The sequence below is a fragment of the Mustelus asterias genome, chromosome 21 (genome assembly GCF_964213995.1).
Source record: "Mustelus asterias chromosome 21, sMusAst1.hap1.1, whole genome shotgun sequence".
Classification (NCBI taxonomy): Eukaryota; Metazoa; Chordata; class Chondrichthyes; order Carcharhiniformes; family Triakidae; genus Mustelus; species Mustelus asterias.
The window spans coordinates 9,808,830-9,831,631 of NC_135821.1; the positions used below are offsets into that span (position 1 = coordinate 9,808,830).

General features: G+C 51.4%; 2 protein-coding genes across 10 annotated transcripts in view; both read left to right on the top strand.

Annotated features, from left to right (window-relative positions):
- LOC144509098 (carnitine O-palmitoyltransferase 1, liver isoform-like) overlaps positions 1-22,802 on the top strand; it is a 304,253-nt gene that overhangs the window by 127,863 nt on the left and 153,588 nt on the right. For 5 of the 9 annotated variants that reach the window (XM_078237444.1, XM_078237446.1, XM_078237449.1 and 2 more), the window contains exons 18-19: positions 1,424-1,516; positions 5,075-10,209. In XM_078237444.1, the coding sequence (XP_078093570.1) occupies positions 1,424-1,516; positions 5,075-5,158 (177 nt within the window). In that variant the 3' untranslated portion in view covers positions 5,159-10,209. Of the gene's footprint in view, positions 1-1,423; positions 1,517-5,074; positions 10,210-16,266; positions 16,318-22,802 lie in introns of those variants that run through there. The other 4 variants (XR_013500395.1, XR_013500396.1, XR_013500397.1 and 1 more) reach the window with 2 other exon arrangements.
- Positions 21,748-22,802, top strand: part of LOC144509510 (transportin-3-like) — a 14,473-nt gene continuing 13,418 nt past the window's right edge. The window contains exon 1 of the mRNA XM_078238415.1: positions 21,748-21,840. Coding sequence (XP_078094541.1) covers positions 21,748-21,840 — 93 coding nt within the window. The remainder of the gene's footprint in view (positions 21,841-22,802) is intronic.

A 22,802-nucleotide genomic window follows, 5' to 3' on the forward strand; every position in this document is an offset into this window, starting at 1 on the left:
GTCTTTGGCACAGCATCAACAATTTAAGACAGTGACTAAGAGTGACAAGAGGGGTTGGAAGAAATAGCTTTAGGCAGGAGATTGTTGAAACCTGGAATGCTGTTTACACAGCGAACAGTTGAAGAGGCAGAACTTGTTCCTTATTAAGAGAAAATTGGTAGCCGTGTGAAACAGAGAAAGTTACAGGGCCAAGAAGGGAAAACAAGACAGTAAACATGAATGTGGATTACTCGAGTAAACAAATAATGGGCAGAATGGCCTCTGGTACTGTAAATTTCACAAGTTCTAACAGTTAGCATCTTTAGGCAATGAGGGGAACAAGATTTGCAGCGTGGCATTCTCACCAGCTGTTTCTCAACAAATACTTCATTCCAATTTTTATCCGCCAGCAATGCAAAAAATATTCACACCAGATTGGGTGTGACCTCATCTGAGAGTTATTTGGAATTAGTCTCACTTTTCATAACAAAAGTATGTTGGATCCTGTGGAATTATATTGTGATCTGCCCGGTCATCGCAAGCTATCCTGGCTATTGTCTCTACCAGAGCAGGTCAGAGGCCAGGGATTCTGCAGTGAGTAACTCACCTCCTAACTCCCCAAAGCCTGTCCACTGTCTACAAGGCACATGTCAGGAGTGTGATGGAATACTCTCCCATTGCCTGGACGAGTGCAGCTCCAATAACACTACGAAGATTGACACCATGTAGGAAAAATCCACTTGACCGGCACCCCATCTAATACCTTAAACTCCCTCCACCTTCGATGCAGCAGTGTGTACCACATACAAGGTGCACCGCAGCAAATCAACAAAGCTCCTTTGGCAGCACCTTCAGCTTCCATGACCACTAACCCTTAGCAGGACAAGGGCAGCAGATGTGTGGGAATACCACCACTTGCAAATTCCCCCGCAAGCCCCCCTTCCTTGGAAATATATCTCACAGCGTCAGGTTAAAGTCCAACAGTTTTACTTGGAATCAAGAGCTTTCAGAGCACTGTTCCTTCATCCGGTGAGTGAATTCCGAAAGCTTGTGATTGCAAATAAACCTGTTGGACTTTAACCTGCTGGTGTGCGACTTCTTACTGTGCCCACCCCAGTCCAACGCCAGCAACTCCACATCGTGGGAATATATCACCGTTTCTTCACTGTCACCAGTTCGAAATACCTTTCTAACTGCACGGTGGGTGTGCCTACACCACGTGGACTGCAGCAATTCAAGAAGGCGGCTCACCACCACCTTCTCGAGAGCCGTTAGAGCTGAGCAACAAATGCCGGCCTTATCAGCAATGCTCCCGTACAACATGGACAAAGGAAGTTTTTTTTTCATTTTTAAACTGAGAGGTTTTGCTACTGTAACGACACGTGGGTAAAGTTACAGACTTCACAACTCGTGAAACTGATGCCTCTGTCTCTTTGTTGTGTAGGTCGCAGATGACGGTTACGGTGTTTCTTACATTATCGTCGGAGAGAACCTCATCAACTTCCACGTCTCCTGCAAGGTCTCCAGTCCATTGACGGTAAAGTCCCAGCGCGCACACACACTCCCTACTTAACCTTCCCGGCCTTTACCTGCGTGGGAAGAGGGACTATGCTTCCATCCAACATCCCAATTCTGATGTCTAGGGAATTCACTGGTGCTCTGCAGCTTGCTGCGTTAGTATTCCAGCTTCATTCACTGGGGCAGAGGAATCTTCCCAATGTGGTAGAGTCACACAGTACAGAAGAGGCCTTTCGGCCCATCGAGTCTGCCCTGTCAAAGCTGCACTAAATCAACACTCTCCAACACTTGGCCCATAGCCGTGAATGTTATGACATTTCAAGTGCTCATCCGTGTACTTTTTAAAGGTTCTGAGGTTTCCCGCCTCTACTACGCTCCCAGGCAGTGTATTCCAGACTCCCACCACCCTCTGGGTGAAACGTTTTTCCTCAAATCCACTCTAAACCTCCTACCCCTCACCTTAAAATGATGCCCCTCATTATTGGCCCTTCAGCTGCTCCCTCTCCACCCTGTTCATACCCTTCACAGTAAGAAGTCTCACAACACCAGGTTAAAGTCCAACAGGTTTATTTGGTAGCACGAGCTTTCGGAGCGCTGCCCCTTCATCAGGCGAGTGGGAGTTCTGTTCACAAACAAGGGCATATAAAGACACAAACTCAATTGTGTCTTTGGTTCCAGGGCGGCACGGTAGCGCAGTGGTTAGCACTGCTGCTTCACAGCTCCAGGGACCTGGTTCGATTCCCGGCTCGGGTCACAGTCTGTGTGGAGTTTGCACATTCTCCCCGTGTCTGCATGGGTTTCCTCCAGGTGCTCCGGTTTCCTCCCACAGTACAAAGATGTGCGGGTTAGGTTGATTGGCCGTGCTAAAATTGCCCCTTAATGTCCTGAGATGCGCAGGTTAGAGGGATTAGCGGGTGAATATGGGGGTAGGGCCTGGGTGGGATTGTGGTCGGTGCAGACTCGATGGGCCAAATGTCCTCTTTCTGCACTGTAGGGTTTCTATGAATTCTATGAATTTCTATTCTATGAAAAGGGGCAGCGCTCCGAAAGCTCATGCTACCAAATAAACCTGTTGGACTTTAACCTGGTGTTGTGAGACTTCTTACTCTGCCCACCCCAGTCCAACGCCGGCATCTCCACACCATACCCTTCACACCACAGATGTGGGGACCCAGGTTCAAATCATGCCACGGCAATTTGAATTCAATAAAAATCTGGGATTAAGAGCTGAATGATGGCCATGGAACCATTGTCAATTGTCGTACAAACCCATTTGTTTCACTTTAGGGAAGGAATCTGGTCTACGTGTGACTCCAGATCCACAGCAATGTGGTTGACTCTCAAGTGCCCTCTTAAACGGAGGGCAGCTAAGACGGGCAATAAACGCTGGACTAGCCAGCGATGCTCACGTCATGCAAAAAAAAATACACCGCAATTAGGTCCCCCATTCTCTGCACCAAAGAAAACAACCCAAGCCTATCCTGCCTCTCTGCATAGCTCAAATGCTCCATCCCAGGCAGCATCCTGGTGAATCTCCTCTGCACCCTTTGCAGTGTAATCACATCCTTCCTATAGTGAGGCGACCACAACTGCACACAGTACTCCAGCTGTGGCCTAACCAAAGTTTTGTACAGCTTCAATATAACCTCCTTGCTCTTATAATCTATGCCACATCCGATAAATGCTGTATGTCTTCTTAACTCCCCTATTCTGCTGCCTTCAGGGATCTGTGGACAAGCACCCCAAGATCCTTCTCTTCCACTGAGCTTCCCAGTGTCCTGCCATTCATTGAGTACTCCTTTGTCTTGTTATTCCTTCCAAAGTGCATTACCTCACACTTTTCAGGGTTAAATTCCATCTGCCGCCAATTTGCACATCTTACCAACCCGTCAATGTCTTCCTGTAACCTAAGACCTTCTTCACTATTAACCACCTTGCCATTCTTCATGACTTCCACAAGCTTACTTATCATCCCGCCTACACTCTGACCTATGAACAATAAGGGACCTAGCACTGATCCCTGTGGTGCGCCACTGGACACGGCCCTCCAGACACACAAATAGCCTTCTACCACCGTCCTGCCTCCTACCACTGAACCAGTTTTGGATCCAACTTGCCAAGTTATCCTGGATTCCATGTGCTTCTACCTTCCTTTGCGTCAAAGGTTTTGCTGAAATCCACATAAACTACGTGGGCTTGTGTCGCAATGTTAGCAGGTCTGACTCCAGACCAGAAGGTTGCGTGTTCCAATCACGTCAGGTTCACGGAGTGTTTGTGCAGTTGGCCTGTGGATTTCAGGGCGGCACGGTGGCACAGTGGTTAGCACTGCTGCCTCACAGTGCCAGGGACCCGGGTTCGATTCTGGCCTCGGGTCACTGTCTGTGCGGAGTCTGTACATTCTCCCCGCGTCTGCGTGGGTTTCTCCGAGCGCTCCTGTTTCCTCCCACACTCCAAAGATGTGTGGGTTAGGTTGATTGGCTGTGCTAAATTAATGCTAGTGTCAGGGGATTATCAGGGTAAATATGAGGGGTCACAAGAATAGGGCTTGGGTGGGATTGTGGTCGGTGCAGACCCGTTGGGACAAATGGCCTCCTTTTGCACTGTAGGGCTTCTCTGATTCAAATTCTATAATTCCACATCAACTGGTAGGTAGGGCCATAGAGAAGGGTGATAGAGGAGACCAGAGGGTGGGCATGTTGCCTTACGGTGTAGATGAGAATCAGATTTGCGCCCGGAATTCTGGTGTGTCAGGGTTGCAGTTCCAGTTTAAAGTGTGTAGAGTAGCGGCAGAGTTCGCCACGGTGGCACAGTGGTTAGCACTGCTGCCTCACAGCACCAGGGAACCAGGTTCGATTCCCAGTTTGGGCCACTGTCTGTGTGGAGTTTGCACACTCTACTCGTGTCTGCGTGGGTTTCCTCCGGGTGCTCCGGTTTCCTCCCACAGTCTGAAAGGCGTGCTGGTTAGGGTGCTAAATTCTCCCTCAGTGTTACCCGAACAGGCGACTAGGGGATTTTCACAGTAACTTCATTGCGGTGTTAATGTAAGCCTTCTTGCGACAATAATAAATAAACTCTAAAATAATTGCTTGCCTTTATAAAATCCTTCTGAAGGTTTAGTGAGGGAATTTCAGAATGTTGGGGTACAGAACTGCCAATCGTGGGGTGGGGAATGAAAGGAACATGAGAACAAGAGTAGGCTATTCAGCCCATCGAGCTTGTTCTACCACTCGGTGAGATCATGGCTGACCTGTGGCCTATGCCTATGACCCATGCACTTGTGCACAAGAGACCACGGTTCAGAGAGCAAGGAGACAGGTTGTTGGGCTAGAGAAAGTTAGTAGTACAGAGGCATAATGATTTGAGCACAAAGTTAAGAATTTAGAATGTCAGCCTGTCCGGACAAGCTGAGGAATATGTATTAACTTTAACGAACTGGGTTCAGGTAGACATACAGAGGAACCACATTCCCTATAGGTGGAGACCACTGAGCCATACTTACTTGCGCAAAGGAAATAAAAGGTGTGCAGTTCTGAAATCATACTGACTAAAAATCCTTTCTCCTTTTGCTCTCTGAAAGGACGCGCATCGCTTTGGTCAACACATCATCGACGCGATGTCAGACATCCTCGCACTCTTCAATCTGGATGTGAAAAAGCCCTAAATGTCGTAATTCTACCTGCCTGACACAGCAAAAGGGAGGGGGAAAAAAAACACTGAGGATCCCGCACACCCAAGGTTGCTCGAACAATTGGTTCCCGCTAAAGGACTTGGCGTGCGTATGCACTGTTTTTTTTTTGTGTCAACTTTCATTATTTATTCATTTGTGTCAAGGGGGGCTGATTTTAAATTAAAATAGCAAAAAGCAGCAACAATGCAAAGGAAAGGGACTTACCGTTGGAATTCTGGTGTGTGGAAAAGACAGGGCTTGAACTTAACATTAAAAAGCCATTTTCTGTGTAAGGAATTAAGCGATAACATTTTATTTTTCTCTGTTTCCCTGCATGACGTGCAGCGCGTGTGATACTCTGGCACTGCACGTCTGCGTTTTGTTAAACCTGGAGGGTGCGCCGCAGTATCTCACCTAGAGACCTGTTGGGGGCATACCGGCACCAAGGACAATCAGCAAAAATGGGACGCCCCCACTAGCCCGCTGGGCGAGGGGATGCTAATGTTGGAATGCCACCCTGTCCGAGTGCACCAGGTCTGCGCAGCATGGCCGTGAGTGGGGTGGAGGCAGGACCTTTACAAAGAGGGAAAAAAAAGTTGCTGCAGCTTTCTGATTGGCTCGAGGGCACGGTGTGGCCCAGGACTCCAAAGTTCGTCATCTTTCCATATCCTGTAGATAATTACTGAGGAAGAAATGTTCCATCCAAAACTCTGTGAACTAGTGGAGATGAGTGTGTGTGTGTGTGTACGAGTGTGTGTGTGTGTACGAGTGTGTGTGTGTGTACGAGTGTGTGTACACGTGTGTGTGTGTACATGTGTGTGTGTGTACACGTGTGTGTGTGTGCATGTGTGTGTGTGCACGTACATGTGTGTGTGCGTGCATGCGAGTACATGTGTGTGCGCGTGCACGCGCGTACATGTGTGTGTGTGCGCGCGTACATGTGTGTGTGTGCATGCGTACATGTGTGTGTGTATTGGGGGCGGGGGCAAGCGGAGAAATAACAAGAATTTACAAATAGGAACTTTATTGAGTTGAGTTCCACCGAGCAGACTGATTCTGTTTGGCAGGTTGAACTGACTGCACCTTTCCCTCAGACATTCTCCTCCATTCACTCAGTACCAGAACTGTATGATGGTGATCAACAATGAAATTGGAGGTCTCTTCCCCATTCTAAATCCCGTTTGGGTCCCGTTTTGTACGGAGAAAAATAGCTTCACCTTTAGCAAGTCATCAAACCCCATAGGACACATTTCTACCCTGGGGAGAAACAGAAAGCTGCATCAAGCTTGATTATTGTTTCCAATCGCAAGAAAACCTTACACGCCCTGGCCCCCGCCCGTTAACTCACCTCTGGCCAGCTGGCAGCTTTTTGTATTACTTTGGGTTTTCTCGATTTGTGGTTAATCTGCATTTGAGCATCTAAAGATTGACCAGGCGCTCTCCCCTCGTGAGTGCGCTACTTTCCCAAAGATCGTCTCTTCTCGTGTCAAAAGCTGTTAAATTCAAGCTCTGTTTGTTGAAGCTGGTGCCTTTAAATGCAGTTATTAGCGACTGAACTGATTTTGTTTTCATTCAACTGAACCTCTGGTTAGCCAGCTTTCCGTTTCGCCGGGACCCGGGGCAGTCCTCACCGCCTCTGTTCCCTGGGACCACCTGATGGAAATTAAACCCTTACCCATTGACCCCAATCGGAACAAAGTTCACTGGGGGCTGAAGGAGAGAAGGCTGGTGGTGGGGTGTGGGGGGGGGAGCAGGGTGAATCCCGACTCGAATAAGAAAAACAGGTGCTGAGACCAACATGTGGTTATATGTCCGTGTGGGTGAGCGTTCCAGCAGTTGTATGTTCTGTGCCCGCTCCTGATCCCCACGTTGTGAAAATGTCCATTATTTTGATGTTTCCACCAAACTGTAAATGCGCGTCTCACAAAGGCACGTGCAATGCTGCCCATTAAAATCGGAATTAAAATTCCTGCCCTTCCCCCTCGCCAGCGGTGCCAAAACGCCATCTCCAAATTGTGCACCCCCGTCCCCGGGAGCCATTCCCTATCGCCGACCATTCAGTCCTCCGCCACAGAGCCAACCTCCGCCACAGAGCCAACCTCCGCCACAGAGCCAACCTCACCACAGCCAAGACCCCAGGGTTTTTAAACCAGCATGCTCGTGGAGAACTGGCTGACCAGAAGCAAGAGGGCTGAGTTCAAGACCACGGCGCGACAATGTATTTGTAAATATTCTGTTAATTGAACGATTCCACTAAGCCATTCCTGCGAGACTCTTAGACTGTCTGGCAGGACAAGGAAGTACCACAAAAAAGGAAAAGCAATAGAAACTGGGAGTCTTGAAACGGGTCGACATGCGTGAAATTAAGAAGTGATTTCAGAATGATTAAATGACAATCGCATTTGAAATAACTTACTGTGATGTTTGCAAAGTACGAATCATAGCTGATAAAATAGCGAAGGGAGATCTCCGATCTCAGTAGGGATCGAAAAGGCCCCCTTTTATTTTTGGAAATAAAAACCAATGAGTGAGAAGGATCTATTTTGGTAAGCAGTATTTTGCATCCTCTCTTTCTGTCCTTGCCGTTAGGAGAATTCAATACCTCCTGCACAATCATTTGACAAACATTTGTATTTGCGATGGTCCAATCGCCACAGCAGGGACACGGCATAAGCCGTGCGATGCACACTAACTCAATATTCCCTCTTGCCGTGCCAGTTTCAAAAGACAACCCACAAAGGCACATACCGCTGATCCCCACTCAGTCCCGTGCTTTTGCTCTCAGGACGTTCACAGGGAGGGCTCTTTATGGAGCCTTTGCCTGTGGGAGGGCTGATTGTGGGGTCTTTGCCTGTGGGAGGGCTGTTCATGGGGTCTTTGCCTGTGTCAGCGACTGACGCGTGCGGGCAAGAGACCACTTGGGCAAGCTCACGGCGAACAACTGAGAGCCTGAACAACTGACAAAAGGCTCTTCCCGTAAGCGAGAGGGAACCCGGCATCATCGGTGACAATTCTGTTTTGTGAAGTCCTCACCGAATCCTGCCCCATGGAGGTAACATCATGAGATTTGACCTGGTTACCAACCAGTTATCTTAACATGCCCGCTGTCCTGGGAATTGGATTTCAATTTGATTCAAAGCTGTGCTTGTAACTGCACATTCCAGACATTCTGATGGAAAGTGAACCAAAATTAAACCATACCTCACTCGTGGTACAACTGGCGTATCGTCGCAATCCCCAGTACAATTCCCCCCCCTGCATTTTCAGGGTATGATCTTTGCCAATAGAATAATAGAGCGGGGGGGGGTAAGGGCCAGAATTGAGATCAAATTGTTAAGGATTTCTGACATATTACCAAAGAGCAATGTGACCAAAGGACCACGTTATCTGATTGCAGATTTCAGTCATGTGAACACTTACCTCCACTGTGCATCTCTGGAACTAGTGTTTTTTTTGTGTCAAATTTCTAACTTTAATATTATGTTAAGATTTTATTGTTGTAGAGTATGTCTTTAAATCAAAATAAGCTCTTGACCCTTTCTGGAGTAATGAATGCGTTAAACTGAAGAGGCACTTTGACCTGTTTTGAACCCGTACGTTTTCCCAGTGGCCAGTCGGAGCACAAAAATGCACAACTTGAGGGTTGGAGGTGTGTCAGGAAGCCCACGGACTGTCTGGTCTGGGTGATAGAGATACCATGTCACCATTGTAAAGTGTATTCAGATGCCAACTATGTATCGCATTCCAAATAGCGCAGTGCGGAGTGTACTGGGGGATTTGGTCTGCACAGTTCTAGAAATTTCCATCCCCCTCCCCACCCTCCAGCCACCGGAAAGGAAACACACTCACAGAAAATGCTGGAAAACCTCAGCCGGTCTGACAGCACCTGTGGAGAGAGAATCGAGCCAAAGCTTCGAGTCTGGATGACCCTTCATCTGGGGTCAGCTAGACTTGAAATATTTGGCTCTATTCTCTCTTCACAGACGCTGTCAGACCCGCTGAGGCTTTCCAGCATTTTCTGTTCATGTTTCAGATTCCAGCACCCGCAGTATTTTACTTTTATTAAAGGAAATGTAATGGTTGGAAGGGTAGCTTGGCGATTGTTTCCTGCTGTGACCAAGTAGACCCCAGGGACTTCCACCAGCGATCTCCTCAGGGATTTGGAAGACTCATCGACTCTGCTCCCTCCCCTTCCCATGGGAATTCCAAGCATTCACATTGGGACATTTGGAAGAAAGGGTCAGATAGCTTCACTGCCGTGGAGGTGTGAACTTGCAGTTGTCAGCTGCAGAGCAGAGTCAGCTGGGTCACATTGTTGGGACCGGGGTTCAAGTTGCTCGTCCTTTTCCTGTCTTCAAATCTTTTCCCTTTTGGCCAACAGTGTGAAGCTATTGGAACGGTTTGCTGCCTGGTCAAAGTTGCGGTACGGGTGGCACAGTGGTTAGCACTGCTGCCTCACAACGCCAGGGACCCGGGTTCGATTCCCGGCTTGGGTCACTGTCTGTGTGGAGTCTGCACATTCTCCCCGTGTCTGTGTGGGTTTCCTCTCACAGTCCAAAGATGTGTGGTTAGGTTGATTGGCCATGCTAAATTGCCCCTTGGTGTCCCGGCATGCGTAGGTTAGAGGGATTAGCGGGGTAAATATGTGGGGTTACAGGGATAGGGCCTGGATGGGCTGAATGGCCTCCTTCTGCACTATAGGGATTCTATGATTCAAAAGTTAGCTGAGGTGTAGGAGGCTCTCACAATCCAAACCACTGGGCCCATTAGACAGGCGTATCCCTGAATTCAGAGCTGCTGTTCTAGTCTCACTAGTCCAGTCTGGGATGGAGTTCAAACCCTGCGGCTTCACACTCCAGAGGCAGGAATGCTCCCAGTGGGCAGGGAATGCACGTCCACTTACAGGACACACATGCTTCCACCCTGCGTACCGCCCAGTGTACCGCCCTGCGTACCTGTGTACCGCCCAGTGTACCGCCCTGCGTACCTGTGTACCGCCCAGTGTACCGCCCTGCGTACCTGTGTACCGCCCAGTGTACCGCCCTGCGTACCTGTGTACCGCCCAGTGTACCGCCCTGCGTACCTGTGTACCGCCCAGTGTACCACCCTGCGTACCGCCCAGTGTACCACCCTGCGTACCGCCCAGTGTACCACCCTGCGTACCGCCCAGTGTACCACCCTGCGTACCGCCCAGTGTACCACCCTGCGTACCGCCCAGTGTACCACCCTGCGTACCGCCCAGTGTACCACCCTGCGTACCGCCCAGTGTACCACCCTGCGTACCGCCCAGTGTACCACCCTGCGTACCGCCCAGTGTACCACCCTGCGTACCGCCCAGTGTACCACCCTGCGTACCGCCCAGTGTACCACCCTGCGTACCGCCCAGTGTACCACCCTGCGTACCGCCCAGTGTACCACCCTGCGTACCGCCCAGTGTACCACCCTGCGTACCGCCCAGTGTACCACCCTGCGTACCGCCCAGTGTACCACCCTGCGTACCGCCCAGTGTACCACCCTGCGTACCGCCCAGTGTACCACCCTGCGTACCGCCCAGTGTACCACCCTGCGTACCGCCCAGTGTACCACCCTGCGTACCTGTGTACCACCCTGCGTACCACCCTGCGTACCGCCCAGTGTACCACCCTGCGTACCGCCCAGTGTACCACCCTGCGTACCTGTGTACCACCCTGCGTACCGCCCAGTGTACCACCCTGCGTACCGCCCAGTGTACCACCCTGCGTACCTGTGTACCACCCTGCGTACCGCCCAGTGTACCACCCTGCGTACCGCCCAGTGTACCACCCTGCGTACCTGTGTACCACTCAGTCCTCTGGATAACTTCAAATTGATTGAACTTAAAGCTGCTATAACCAAGGATGAAAAGCTATTTGAAAATGTCCCATGATCAGGCAGGCTGAGCTGTGTGGGACAGGCCTCTCACAGATCATGACCTCCAGCCCCTACTGAGTTAGCTGATCTCAACTGGGCTGAACAGTCACCTGGCTACAGAGCGGAAAAGTCCACTAGATTATCAGCTAGTGACTGCTGCTAGAAACATGTGTGTGTGCACGTGTGTGGGTGCTTGTCTGTGTGTGTGTGCGCTTGTCTGTGTGTGTGTACGCACGCGCATGCCTGTTGGCCTGTGTGCACATGGTTGTGTGTGTGTGTATGCATCTGTGTATGTGTGTCTTGTGCCTATATGTATGTATGTGTTTGTTCCTATGTGTATGTCTCTGCATTTATGTATCTGCATGCATGTCTATACCTGCATGTCTTGTGCCTATATGTTTGTGTGGACCTGTGTGATTGTGTTTGTCTATGTGTGTGTGTGTGTGCATCTGTGTGCTTGTGTGTACATGTCTGTGTGTGTGCGTGCATGTCAGTGTGCCCATGAGTCTTTGCATATGTCTGTGTATTTGTGCGCATGCGTGTGTCTGAGTGCCTGTATGTGTGTGTTTGACTGCGAGTGTGTGTGTGTCAGTGTGAGTGTGTGTGTGTCAGTGCGAGTGTGTGTCAGTGCGAGTGTGTGTGTGTCAGTGCGAGTGTGTGTGTGTCAGTGCGAGTGTGTGTGTGTCAGTGCGAGTGTGTGTGTGTCAGTGCGAGTGTGTGTGTGTCAGTGCGAGTGTGTGTGTGTGTCAGTGCGAGTGTGTGTGTGTGTCAGTGCGAGTGTGTGTGTGTGTCAGTGCGAGTGTGTGTGTGTCAGTGCGAGTGTGTGTGTCAGTGCGAGTGTGTGTGTCAGTGCGAGTGTGTGTGTCAGTGCGAGTGTGTGTGTGTCAGTGCGAGTGTGTGTGTGTCAGTGCGAGTGTGTGTGTGTCAGTGCGAGTGTGTGTGTGTCAGTGCGAGTGTGTGTGTGTCAGTGCGAGTGTGTGTGTGTCAGTGCGAGTGTGTGTGTGTCAGTGCGAGTGTGTGTGTGTCAGTGCGAGTGTGTGTGTGTCAGTGCGAGTGTGTGTGCGTCAGTGCGAGTGTGTGTCAGTGCGAGTGTGTGTGTGTGTCAGTGCGAGTGTGTGTGTGTGTCAGTGCGAGTGTGTGTGTCAGTGCGAGTGTGTGTGTGTGTCAGTGCGAGTGTGTGTCAGTGCGAGTGTGTGTCAGTGCGAGTGTGTGTGTGTCAGTGCGAGTGTGTGTGTGTCAGTGCGAGTGTGTGTGTGTCAGTGCGAGTGTGTGTGTGTCAGTGCGAGTGTGTGTGTGTCAGTGCGAGTGTGTGTGTGTCAGTGCGAGTGTGTGTCAGTGCGAGTGTGTGTCAGTGCGAGTGTGTGTGTGTGTCAGTGCGAGTGTGTGTGTGTGTCAGTGCGAGTGTGTGTGTGTGTGTCAGTGCGAGTGTGTGTGTGTGTCAGTGCGAGTGTGTGTGTCAGTGCGAGTGTGTGTGTCAGTGCGAGTGTGTGTGTCAGTGCGAGTGTGTGTGTGTCAGTGCGAGTGTGTGTGTGTCAGTGCGAGTGTGTGTGTGTCAGTGCGAGTGTGTGTGTGTCAGTGCGAGTGTGTGTGTGTCAGTGCGAGTGTGTGTGTGTCAGTGCGAGTGTGTGTGTGTCAGTGCGAGTGTGTGTGTGTCAGTGCGAGTGTGTGTGTGTCAGTGCGAGTGTGTGTGTGTCAGTGCGAGTGTGTGTGTGTCAGTGCGAGTGTGTGTGTGTCAGTGCGAGTGTGTGTGCGTCAGTGCGAGTGTGTGTCAGTGCGAGTGTGTGTGTGTGTCAGTGCGAGTGTGTGTGTGTGTCAGTGCGAGTGTGTGTGTCAGTGCGAGTGTGTGTGTGTGTCAGTGCGAGTGTGTGTCAGTGCGAGTGTGTGTCAGTGCGAGTGTGTGTGTGTCAGTGCGAGTGTGTGTGTGTCAGTGCGAGTGTGTGTGTGTCAGTGCGAGTGTGTGTGTGTCAGTGCGAGTGTGTGTGTGTCAGTGCGAGTGTGTGTCAGTGCGAGTGTGTGTCAGTGCGAGTGTGTGTGTGTGTCAGTGCGAGTGTGTGTGTGTGTCAGTGCGAGTGTGTGTGTGTGTGTCAGTGCGAGTGTGTGTCAGTGCGAGTGTGTGTGTGTCAGTGCGAGTGTGTGTGTGTGTCAGTGCGAGTGTGTGTGTCAGTGCGAGTGTGTGTGTCAGTGCGAGTGTGTGTGTCAGTGCGAGTGCGTGTGTCAGTGCGAGTGCGTGTGTCAGTGCGAGTGCGTGTGTCAGTGCGAGTGTGTGTGTGTCAGTGCGAGTGTGTGTGTCAGTGCGAGTGTGTGTGTCAGTGCGAGTGTGTGTGTGTCAGTGCAAGTGTGAGTGTGTGTCAGTGCGAGTGTGTGTGTCAGTGCGAGTGTGTGTGTCAGTGCGAGTGTGTGTGTCAGTGCGAGTGTGAGTGTGTCAGTGCAAGTGTGAGGGTGTGTGTCAGTGCGAGTGTGTGTGTGTCAGTGCGAGTGTGTGTGTGTCAGTGCGAGTGTGTGTGTGTCAGTGCGAGTGTGTGTGTGTGTGTCAGTGCGAGTGTGTCAGTGCGAGTGCGTGTGTCAGTGCGAGTGCGTGTGTCAGTGCGAGTGCGTGTGTCAGTGCGAGTGCGTGTGTGTCAGTGCGAGTGCGTGTGTGTCAGTGCGAGTTTGTCAGTGCGAGTGTGTGTGTGTCAGTGCGAGTGTGTGTGTCAGTGCAAGTGTGTCAGTGCAAGTGTGAGTGTGTGTGTCAGTGCGAGTGTGAGTGTGTGTGTCAGTGCGAGTGTGTGTGTCAGTGCGAGTGTGTGTGTCAGTGCGAGTGCGTGTGTCAGTGCGAGTGCGTGTGTCAGTGCGAGTGCGTGTGTCAGTGCGAGTGTATGTGTGTCAGTGCAAGTGTGAGTGTGTGTGTCAGTGCGAGTGTGTGTGTGTCAGTGCGAGTGTGTGTGTGTGTCAGTGCGAGTGTGTGTGTGTCAGTGCGAGTGTGTGTGTGTCAGTGCGAGTGTGTGTATGTGTCAGTGCGAGTGTGTGTATGTGTCAGTGCGAGTGTGTGTGTCAGTGCGAGTGTGTGTGTGTCAGTGCGAGTGTGTGTGTGTCAGTGCGAGTGTGTGTGTGTCAGTGCGAGTGTGTGTGTGTCAGTGCGAGTGTGTGTGTGTCAGTGCGAGTGTGTGTGTCAGTGTGAGTCTGTGTGTCAGTGCGAGTCTGTGTGTCAGTGCGAGTCTGTGTGTCAGTGCGAGTGTGTGTCAGTGCGAGTGTGTGTCAGTGCGAGTGTGTGTGTGTCAGTGCGAGTGTGTGTGTGTCAGTGCGAGTGTGTGTGTGTCAGTGCGAGTGCGTGTGTCAGTGCGAGTGCGTGTGTCAGTGCGAGTGCGTGTGTCAGTGCGAGTGCGTGTGTCAGTGCGAGTGTGTGTGTGTCAGTGCGAGTGTGTGTGTGTGTCAGTGCGAGTGTGTGTGTGTGTCAGTGCGAGTGTGTGTATGTGTCAGTGCGAGTGTGTGTGTGTCAGTGCGAGTGTGTGTGTGTCAGTGCGAGTGTGTGTGTGTCAGTGCGAGTGTGTGTGTCAGTGCGAGTGTGTGTGTCAGTGCGAGTGTGTGTGTCAGTGCGAGTGTGTGTCAGTGCGAGTGTGTGTGTGTCAGTGCGAGTGTGTGTGTGTCAGTGCGAGTGTGTGTGTGTCAGTGCGAGTGTGTGTGTCAGTGCGAGTGTGTGTGTCAGTGCGAGTGTGTGTGTCAGTGCGAGTGTGTGTGTCAGTGCGAGTGTGTGTGTGTCAGTGCGAGTGTGTGTGTGTCAGTGCGAGTGTGTGTGTGTGTGTCAGTGCGAGTGTGTGTGTGTGTCAGTGCGAGTGTGTGTGTGTGTCAGTGCGAGTGTGTGTGTCAGTGCGAGTGTGTGTGTCAGTGCGAGTGTGTGCGTCAGTGCGAGTGTGTGCGTCAGTGCGAGTGTGTGTGTGTCAGTGCGAGTGTGTGTGTCAGTGCGAGTGTGTGTGTGTCAGTGCGAGTGTGTGTGTCAGTGCGAGTGTGTGTGTCAGTGCGAGTGTGTGTGTCAGTGCGAGTGTGTGTGTGTCAGTGCGAGTGTGTGTGTGTCAGTGCGAGTGTGTGTGTGTGTCAGTGCGAGTGTGTGTGTGTGTCAGTGCGAGTGTGTGTGTCAGTGCGAGTGTGTGTGTCAGTGCGAGTGTGTGTGTCAGTGCGAGTGTGTGTGTGTGTGTCAGTGCGAGTGTGTGTGTGTCAGTGCGAGTGTGTGTGTGTCAGTGCGAGTGTGTGCGTGTGTCAGTGCGAGTGTGCGTCAGTGCGAGTGTGCGCGTGTGTGTCAGTGTGCGTGTGTGTCAGTGCGAGTGTGTGTGTGACTGTCAGGATCAGGCTCAGCTGTGATGCTCTTTACAGTTGAGTAGTCTGTTGGTGCTCATTGGCACACACAGGAGGGGTACTGGAATACTGATCCCCAGGGAACTGCATCCCAACAAGAGAGAAGGGGTCTTGGCATCTGCACTTTTTTCAATTAATTAATTTTGAAATCCTAGAGTGTTGTCGCAATCCCAAATGCCGCGGCTCTTGTGTTACTTGACATATTATCACCTGGGCAGGTGCCTTCGATAGAAACCATTCCCTAAGCTTCACACTGCATAGAATCCCCACATTATTAAGGCTGCAGTCCAGACAATCTCTAGAGGGACAAGCTCAAGATTCTGATCTTGCCGAGCTTGTATTTCTGTGGTTTGACATGCTCCTCTGCCAAGCGGGTGCCATTGCATTTCACGTCCCCTTCTGTTATCACTGCTGGGGTGGGGTGGGGTGGGGGGGGGGGGGCGTGGGGATGGGGGGTGGTGGGTGGGGATGGGGGGGGGGGGGGTGCTTATTCCTGGCCGCAGACTCCCAGCTGTCTCCAAACGGGAATGAAGTGGGGAGACAGCGGCAGCAAGCGCAGGACTTTCCCCTCTATTATTGCGTTTTGAGCCGAGTGCTTAATTTCAGACGAGACAATGGAGCACGTATGGGACCGAGCATGAACGGGTGATCAGCCTGGCCAAAGCTGCAATTTGTACAAAACTTGTGTTAGACACTGTACATTACACCCACCGGTTTTTGAGTGGGAACGGGTATCTCTGTCCGTTTGGTGCTCTGGTTTACCCTGTCGTTGGAACAGTCGTCCGTCTCCTATGTTAAATCGTGTTAGCTGCATTATTGGTTGTTTTCTAATCTCTCACTTCATTTTGACATTTATTTGTCTTTTTTTTTTGTAAATGTCTATGCAGGTATCAATGCAATCAGTAAACAACACTCAGAAGTAAAATGCCAGTTGCCTGAAACTACCTGTGTCCTGTCTTTTTATTGCTTCGCGCTGCCATCCTGCGATGGACGTGTGGGGACTTCTGAATGTGTCCATTCAATGTGAGGTCAGGAGCAGAATCAGGCCATTCGGCCCATCAAGCCTGTTCCGCCATTCGTTCATGGCTGATAAGTTTCTCGACCCCATTCTCCCACCTTTTCCCCGTAACCTTTGATCTCCTCACCAATCAAGAACCTCTCTATCTCTGTCTTAAATACATTCAGTGACCCGGCCTCCCTCTGTGGCAATGAATTCCACAGATTCACCACCCTCTGGCTGAAGAAATTCCTCCTCATCTCGGTTCTAAAGGGTCATCCCTTTAAAGTAAAGTTAATAGTTTATTTATTAGTCACAAGGAAGGCTTACATGAACACTGCATTGAAGCTACTGTGAAATTCCCACGAGTTGCCACGCTCCGGCGCTTGTTCGGGTCAATGCACCCTAACCAGCGCATCTTTCAGACTGTGGGAGGAAACCGGAGCACCCGGAGGAAACCCACGCAGACACGGAGAGAACGTGCAAACTCCACACAGTCACCCAAGCCAAGAATGGAACCCGGGTCCACCCCATCACCCACTCTCCATTGATGCCAATTCATCCATTCCCCCCCCTAGGCTTCCAATCCAACTCACAACCCTAATGGCCCCTTAAAGCCTCCAATGCCAATTCATGCCAACCAATTCCCCACTCTTGGACCATAGGCCCTACATGGGCGAATCTCAGCAGCCATGTTGAGAAGGAATAAAGCTCTAAATATGTATTCCAGCCTTCACTGTGTTGAAAACAGTCCCATTCATCAAAGCCCATTAAAATATTTAAATCCCCTCAAGTAGTTAATCCATAATGAAAACAAACACTTATATCCCTAACCCTGCACCAAAGGAAACTTTGAGGCTGTGCCCTCGGATCCTGGTGTCTCCGACTAATGGAAACATCTTCCCCACACGTGTGAGAGTGTAAGTGTGCGTGTGTCTGTGTGTTCATTTGAAAGTGTCTGTGTGTGTGGCTGAACGCATGTGTGTCTGGGGCCCACTATAATTGTGGCCCAGAGTTTTGCATTTGTGGAGACCCTTAAAAATGGTGGGCGGGACCCTGATCCAGAAATCCCACCTCAATTTCCCACATCCAGTTTTCACCGGGAGGGGAAATGGGGGTGGGTGCTGAATCACACATGGGGGAACCCAAACTCAGCAGAGACATCCCTAACTCAGTGCTAAGTTCAAACATACCCCAGTTTCGCTGCAGCAAGGGTGGACGTTGCAATGTTTTTGAGTTGACATCAATGCTTGGGGTGAAGGAAGGGTTGTAGAATGGTCGAGCAGTGAAATTATTCAAATCCTCAGCCCTTTAGGAATAAAAAGAATATATCCCGTCTGTTGACAATACCCCAAGGGCTATCATTGTTAGTATTTTCCACAATCTATAATTATTCCAGCAGGGTGGTCTAGGTTCACAGTTTAATTGACAGATCAAAGAAGTTATTAAAGGGTTAGCTGCCTTTGGTGTGGGGTTAGGAAAATATGTGTCTGTTTTCATTCTGGATTAACTACTTGAGGCGATTTAAATATTTTAATGCGCTTTGATGGATGGGATTGTCAGTGAAGACTGAAATCAATATTTAGAGCTTTATTTCATCTCAACATGGCTGCTGAGATTCACCCATGTAGGGCCTATGGTCTAAGAGTGGGGAATTGGTTGGCATGAATTGGTATTGGAGGTTGTAAGGGGCCATTAGGGTTGTGAGTTGGCACGGCGGCCGAAGGGGGAATGGATGAATTGGCATCAAATGGAGAGTGGGTGATGGGGTGTGAGCGCTCAGTGACCTGAATTATTGACCAGAACGACTGGAGAAAGATCCCAAAGTGAGTGGATCTTTGAAACAGCCCCTCCTGGCATTCAGCAGCCCCTATACCTGCCTCCGAACTGTGTCCAGGGAGCAGTGGGTGCAACTCAAATCACAAGTACCCCTTTGTCCTCCGCACCCCCTATGCCCTCACCTCCGGCAACCAGGAAGAAGATGGAGTTGCGATGGCTGTAGCTGGCTTTGGAAGCTGCAATCCAGGCCTGTGTATCTAGCTGGCTGAGTGAGTGTGCGAGAGGGAGAGTGTGCGCATGTGAGAGGGAGAGCGTGCGAGAGGGTGTTTGTGAGAGTATGTTGTTTTATTCTTCTGTGGGACATGGGCGTCACTGGCTGGGCCAGTATTTATTGCCCATCCCCAGTTGCCCGAGGGCAGTTGAGAATCAACCACATTGCTGTGGCTCTGGAGTCACATGTAGGCCAGACCGGGTAAGGACGGCAGATTTCCTTCCCTGAAGGGACATTAGTGAACCAGATGGGTTTTTCCGACAATCGATAATGGGTCATCAGTAGATTCTTAATTCCAGATATTTTTATTGAATTCAAATTCCACCATCTGCCGTGGCGGGATTCGAACCCGGGTCCCCAGAACATTAGCTGAGTTTCTGGATTAAGAGTCTGGTGATAATACCACTAGGCCATCGCCATAGTGTGTGTGTGCGTGAGAGAGTGGCTGAGATTGTATGAATGGTTGCACAGAGGATTACAGTGTGTTTGTTACATCGATGAGCTATTTGCTTGATACGCTCATCCACCCACCTACACCCACCACTCCACACACATTTCAAACACGCTGCATGGATAAATGGGTGCCATATTGGAATAAACACTCGTTTTAAACACAAGCTTAAAATAATTTCACTTCCATTGGCACCTTGACTCAAAAAGAAGATGGCAAGTACTTGAGGTACAACTGTGGGATGCAACATCTTACAGGTGAGTCCGGGAGAAAGACAGATCAACGTTACGGACAGCGGGAAGCTCCAGGGAATGGTGTTTGTTGAAGTGTAATAGATGATGCGACGGGGGGCTTGGAGGATTTCTCTCGGGCTGACGTTTTATTCATTCGTGGGCCATGGGCGTCGCTGGCTGGGCCCAGCATTTTTTGCCCATCCCTAGTTGCCCCTTGAGAAGGTGGTGGTGAGCCGCCATCTTGAATCGCTGCAGTCCACGTGCTGTGGGTTGACCCACAATGCCGTTAGGGAGGGAATTCCAGGATTTTGACCCAGCGACTGCGAAGGAACGGCCGATATATTTCCAAGTCAGGATGGTGAGCGGCTTGGAGGGGAACTTGCAGGTGGTGGTGTTCCCATGTATCTGCTGCCCTTGTCCTTCTAGATGGAAGTGGTCGTGGGTTTGGAAGGTGCTGTCTAAGGATCTTTGATGAATTGCAGCCCCTGAACCAGCAGGGTGTGCCTTGTGACGTACCCCCGCCTCCCCCCTCCCCCACTGCAGGACCCTGGGCTAGAATGCCAGGGTGTACTGCTCACCTTCAGCACCCCTCCCCGAATGTTCCTGGGGGGGCCCAATGCAAAATCCAGTTCTGTAAAATGCCCTATTATAGAACGTTACGGTGCAGAAGGAGGCCATTCAGCCCATTGTGTCGGCGACAGCACTTTGAATGAGCTGGCCAATTAATCCCAGCCCACTGCACTTTCCCCATATCCCTGCCAATTCTTCCTCTTGTAAGTATTTATCCCGTCTCTTTTGAAAGTTGCGACTGAAGCTATTTCCACCAGACTCTCAGGCAGGTTATAACTGTAAACTAGATTAAAATATTCTCATTTTATTTCAAGATGGCGCCGGAGTGAGGTGACTTCTTGCTGTGCCCAGAATACCTTCCAATTCTATCTTTTACTCTCGTTCTATGCTTCTCAAACTTCATTCTGACTCTTTTAAAGTCTCATTAATTAATCTTTCTCTACACCCTAGCTGTGACTATAACACCACGTTCTGCATTCTCTCCTTTCCTTCTCTATGAACGGTATGCTTTGTATGTAGCGCGCAAGAAGCAATACTTTTCGCTGTATGCTAATACATGTGGCAATAATAAATCAAATCATGCTGCGTGCCTTCTTGCCTACCTTATCCACTTGTGTTGCCTCTTTCAGGGATCTATGGACCTGTACATCCAGATCCCTCTGTATGTCAGAGAATCATAGAATCCGACAGTGCAGAAGGAGACTTGCAAGCTGCAAGGAGTCTGCACCAACCACAATCCCACCCAGGCCCTATCCCCATAACCCCATGCATTTACCCTGCTAAACCCCCTGACACTAAGGAGCAATTTAGCACGGCCAATCCACTTAACCCGCACATCTTTCAGACTGTGGGAGGAAACCCACGCAAACATGGGGAGAACGTGCAGACTCCACACAGACAGTGGCCCCAAGCCAGGAATCGAACACGGTCTCTGGCGCTGTGAGGCAGCAGTGCTAAAAACTGAGCCGCCTGGTTCACTAATCATAGAAGCGTAGAATCGCTACAGTACAGAAGGAGGCCATTTGGCCCGTCGCATCTGTACCGACCACAATCCCACCCAAGCCCTATTCCCGTAACCCCTCATATTTACCTTAGCTTGGGCGGCACGGTAGCACAGTGGTTAGCACTGCTGCTTCACACCTCCAGGGACCTGGGTTCGATTCCCGGCTTGGGTCACTGTCTGTGCGGAGTTTGCACATTCTCCTCGTGTCTGCGTGGGTTTCCTCCGGGTGCTCCGGTTTCCTCCCAGTCCAAAGATGTGCAGATTAGGTTGATTGGCCATGCTAAAAATTGCCCCCTCATGTCTTGAGATGGGTAGGTTAGAGGGATTAGCGGGTAAATATGTAGGGATATGGGGATAGGGCCTGGGTGGGATTGTGGTCGGTGTAGACTCGATGGGCCGAATGGCCTCTTTCTACACTGTAGGGTTTCTATGATTCTGTGATTCTAATTCCCCTGACACAAAGGGACAATTTAGCATGGCCAATCAACCTAACCCGCACATCTTTGGAGTGTGGGGGGAAACCGGAGCACCCGGAGGAAACCCACGCAGACATGGGGAGAACGTGCAGTCTCCACACAGGCAATGACCTTAGGCCATTAAAGGTGTTTGACAGTGGAAGGGGGGGGGGGCGAAGGTTGTGAAGAATGGAAGCATTTCCTCTCGTTGCCGCTGGGGGGAGCCCGCGATATGCTGACGTAACCGGTTGGATTGACAGCTGAAGGGGCGGTGCCACCTCGCGCATGCGCAACAACGTAGCGACGCCTGGCATTGTGTTGGGGTGATACCGCGCCTGCGCAGAAGGGTTCAGCCCCACTCACCCCTTGGTCAGTGTTGATGAAACATTTTTCTTCAGAAACAATAAATCATATTTAATATATAATCAAGAGATTCCGTGGGATCGACAAATAATCGATTACAAATCGAAATAATTGCAAATCAAGAATCGTTCCTGAGACATAGGACTTACTTTCAATAGGCGGCCAGGCTGTCCAATCAGGAACGGGGCCGTCACGTCAATCAGTGATAGGGGCGGGGTTCCCGCTGATTGTCAGCTGAAGGAACCAATGGCGAGGCGGTGCCCGTCCATCTGCTCCAATCGGCGAGAGGGAAGGCGGGCACCTCGCCATTGGCTGGGCTACCGCTGCTTGACGGGCCAGGTGACCAATAATAAGCGGCACAGGCGGCAGAGTGGACCAATGGGCGAGGGAGGCTGTCCAGAGCCCCGCCCCCCACGGGGGGAATGGCCAGTGGGAGGGGGGAGCAGAGGGGCGGGGCGGTGATTGGTCACCCGCTCGTTCAGGTCATCAGTCGGCGACGCCAGAGGAGGCAGAGTGAGTGAGAGGGTGAGGGAAAGAGGGTGAGGGAGGGGAGGGAAAGAGGGTGAGGGAGGGGAGGGAAAGAGGGTGAGGGAGGGGAGGGAAAGAGGGTGAGGGAGGGGAGGGAAAGAGGGTGAGGGAGGGGAGGGAAAGAGGGTGAGGGAGGGGAGGGAAAGAGGGTGAGGGAGGGGAGGGAAAGAGGGTGAGGGAGGGGAGGGAAAGAGGGTGAGGGAGGGGAGGGAAAGAGGGTGAGGGAGGGGAGGGAAAGAGGGTGAGGGAGGGGAGGGAAAGAGGGTGAGGGAGGGGAGGGAAGAGGGTGAGGGAGGGGAGGGAAAGAGGGTGAGGGAGGGGAGGGAAAGAGGGTGAGGGAGGGGAGGGAAAGAGGGTGAGGGAGGGGAGGGGAAGAGGGTGAGGGAGGGGAGGGGAAGAGGGTGAGGGAGGGGAAGAGGAAGAGGGTGAGGGAGGGAGGGGAAGAGGGTGGGGAGGGGAGGGGAAGAGGGTGGGGGAGGGGAGGGGAAGAGGGTGGGGGAGGGGAGGGGAAGAGGGTGGGGGAGGGGAGGGGAAGAGGGTGAGGGGAGGGGAGGGGAAGAGGGTGGGGGAGGGGAGGGGAAGAGGGTGGGGGAGGGGAGGGGAAGAGGGTGGGGGGAGGGGAGGGGAAGAGGGAGGGGAGGGGAAGAGGGTGAGGGAGGGGAGGGGAGGGGAAGAGGTGAGGGAGGGACGGGGTGAGGGAGGGGAGGGGAAGCGGGTGAGGGAGGGGAGGGGAAGAGGGTGAGGGAGGGGAAGAGGGTGAGGGAGGGGAAGAG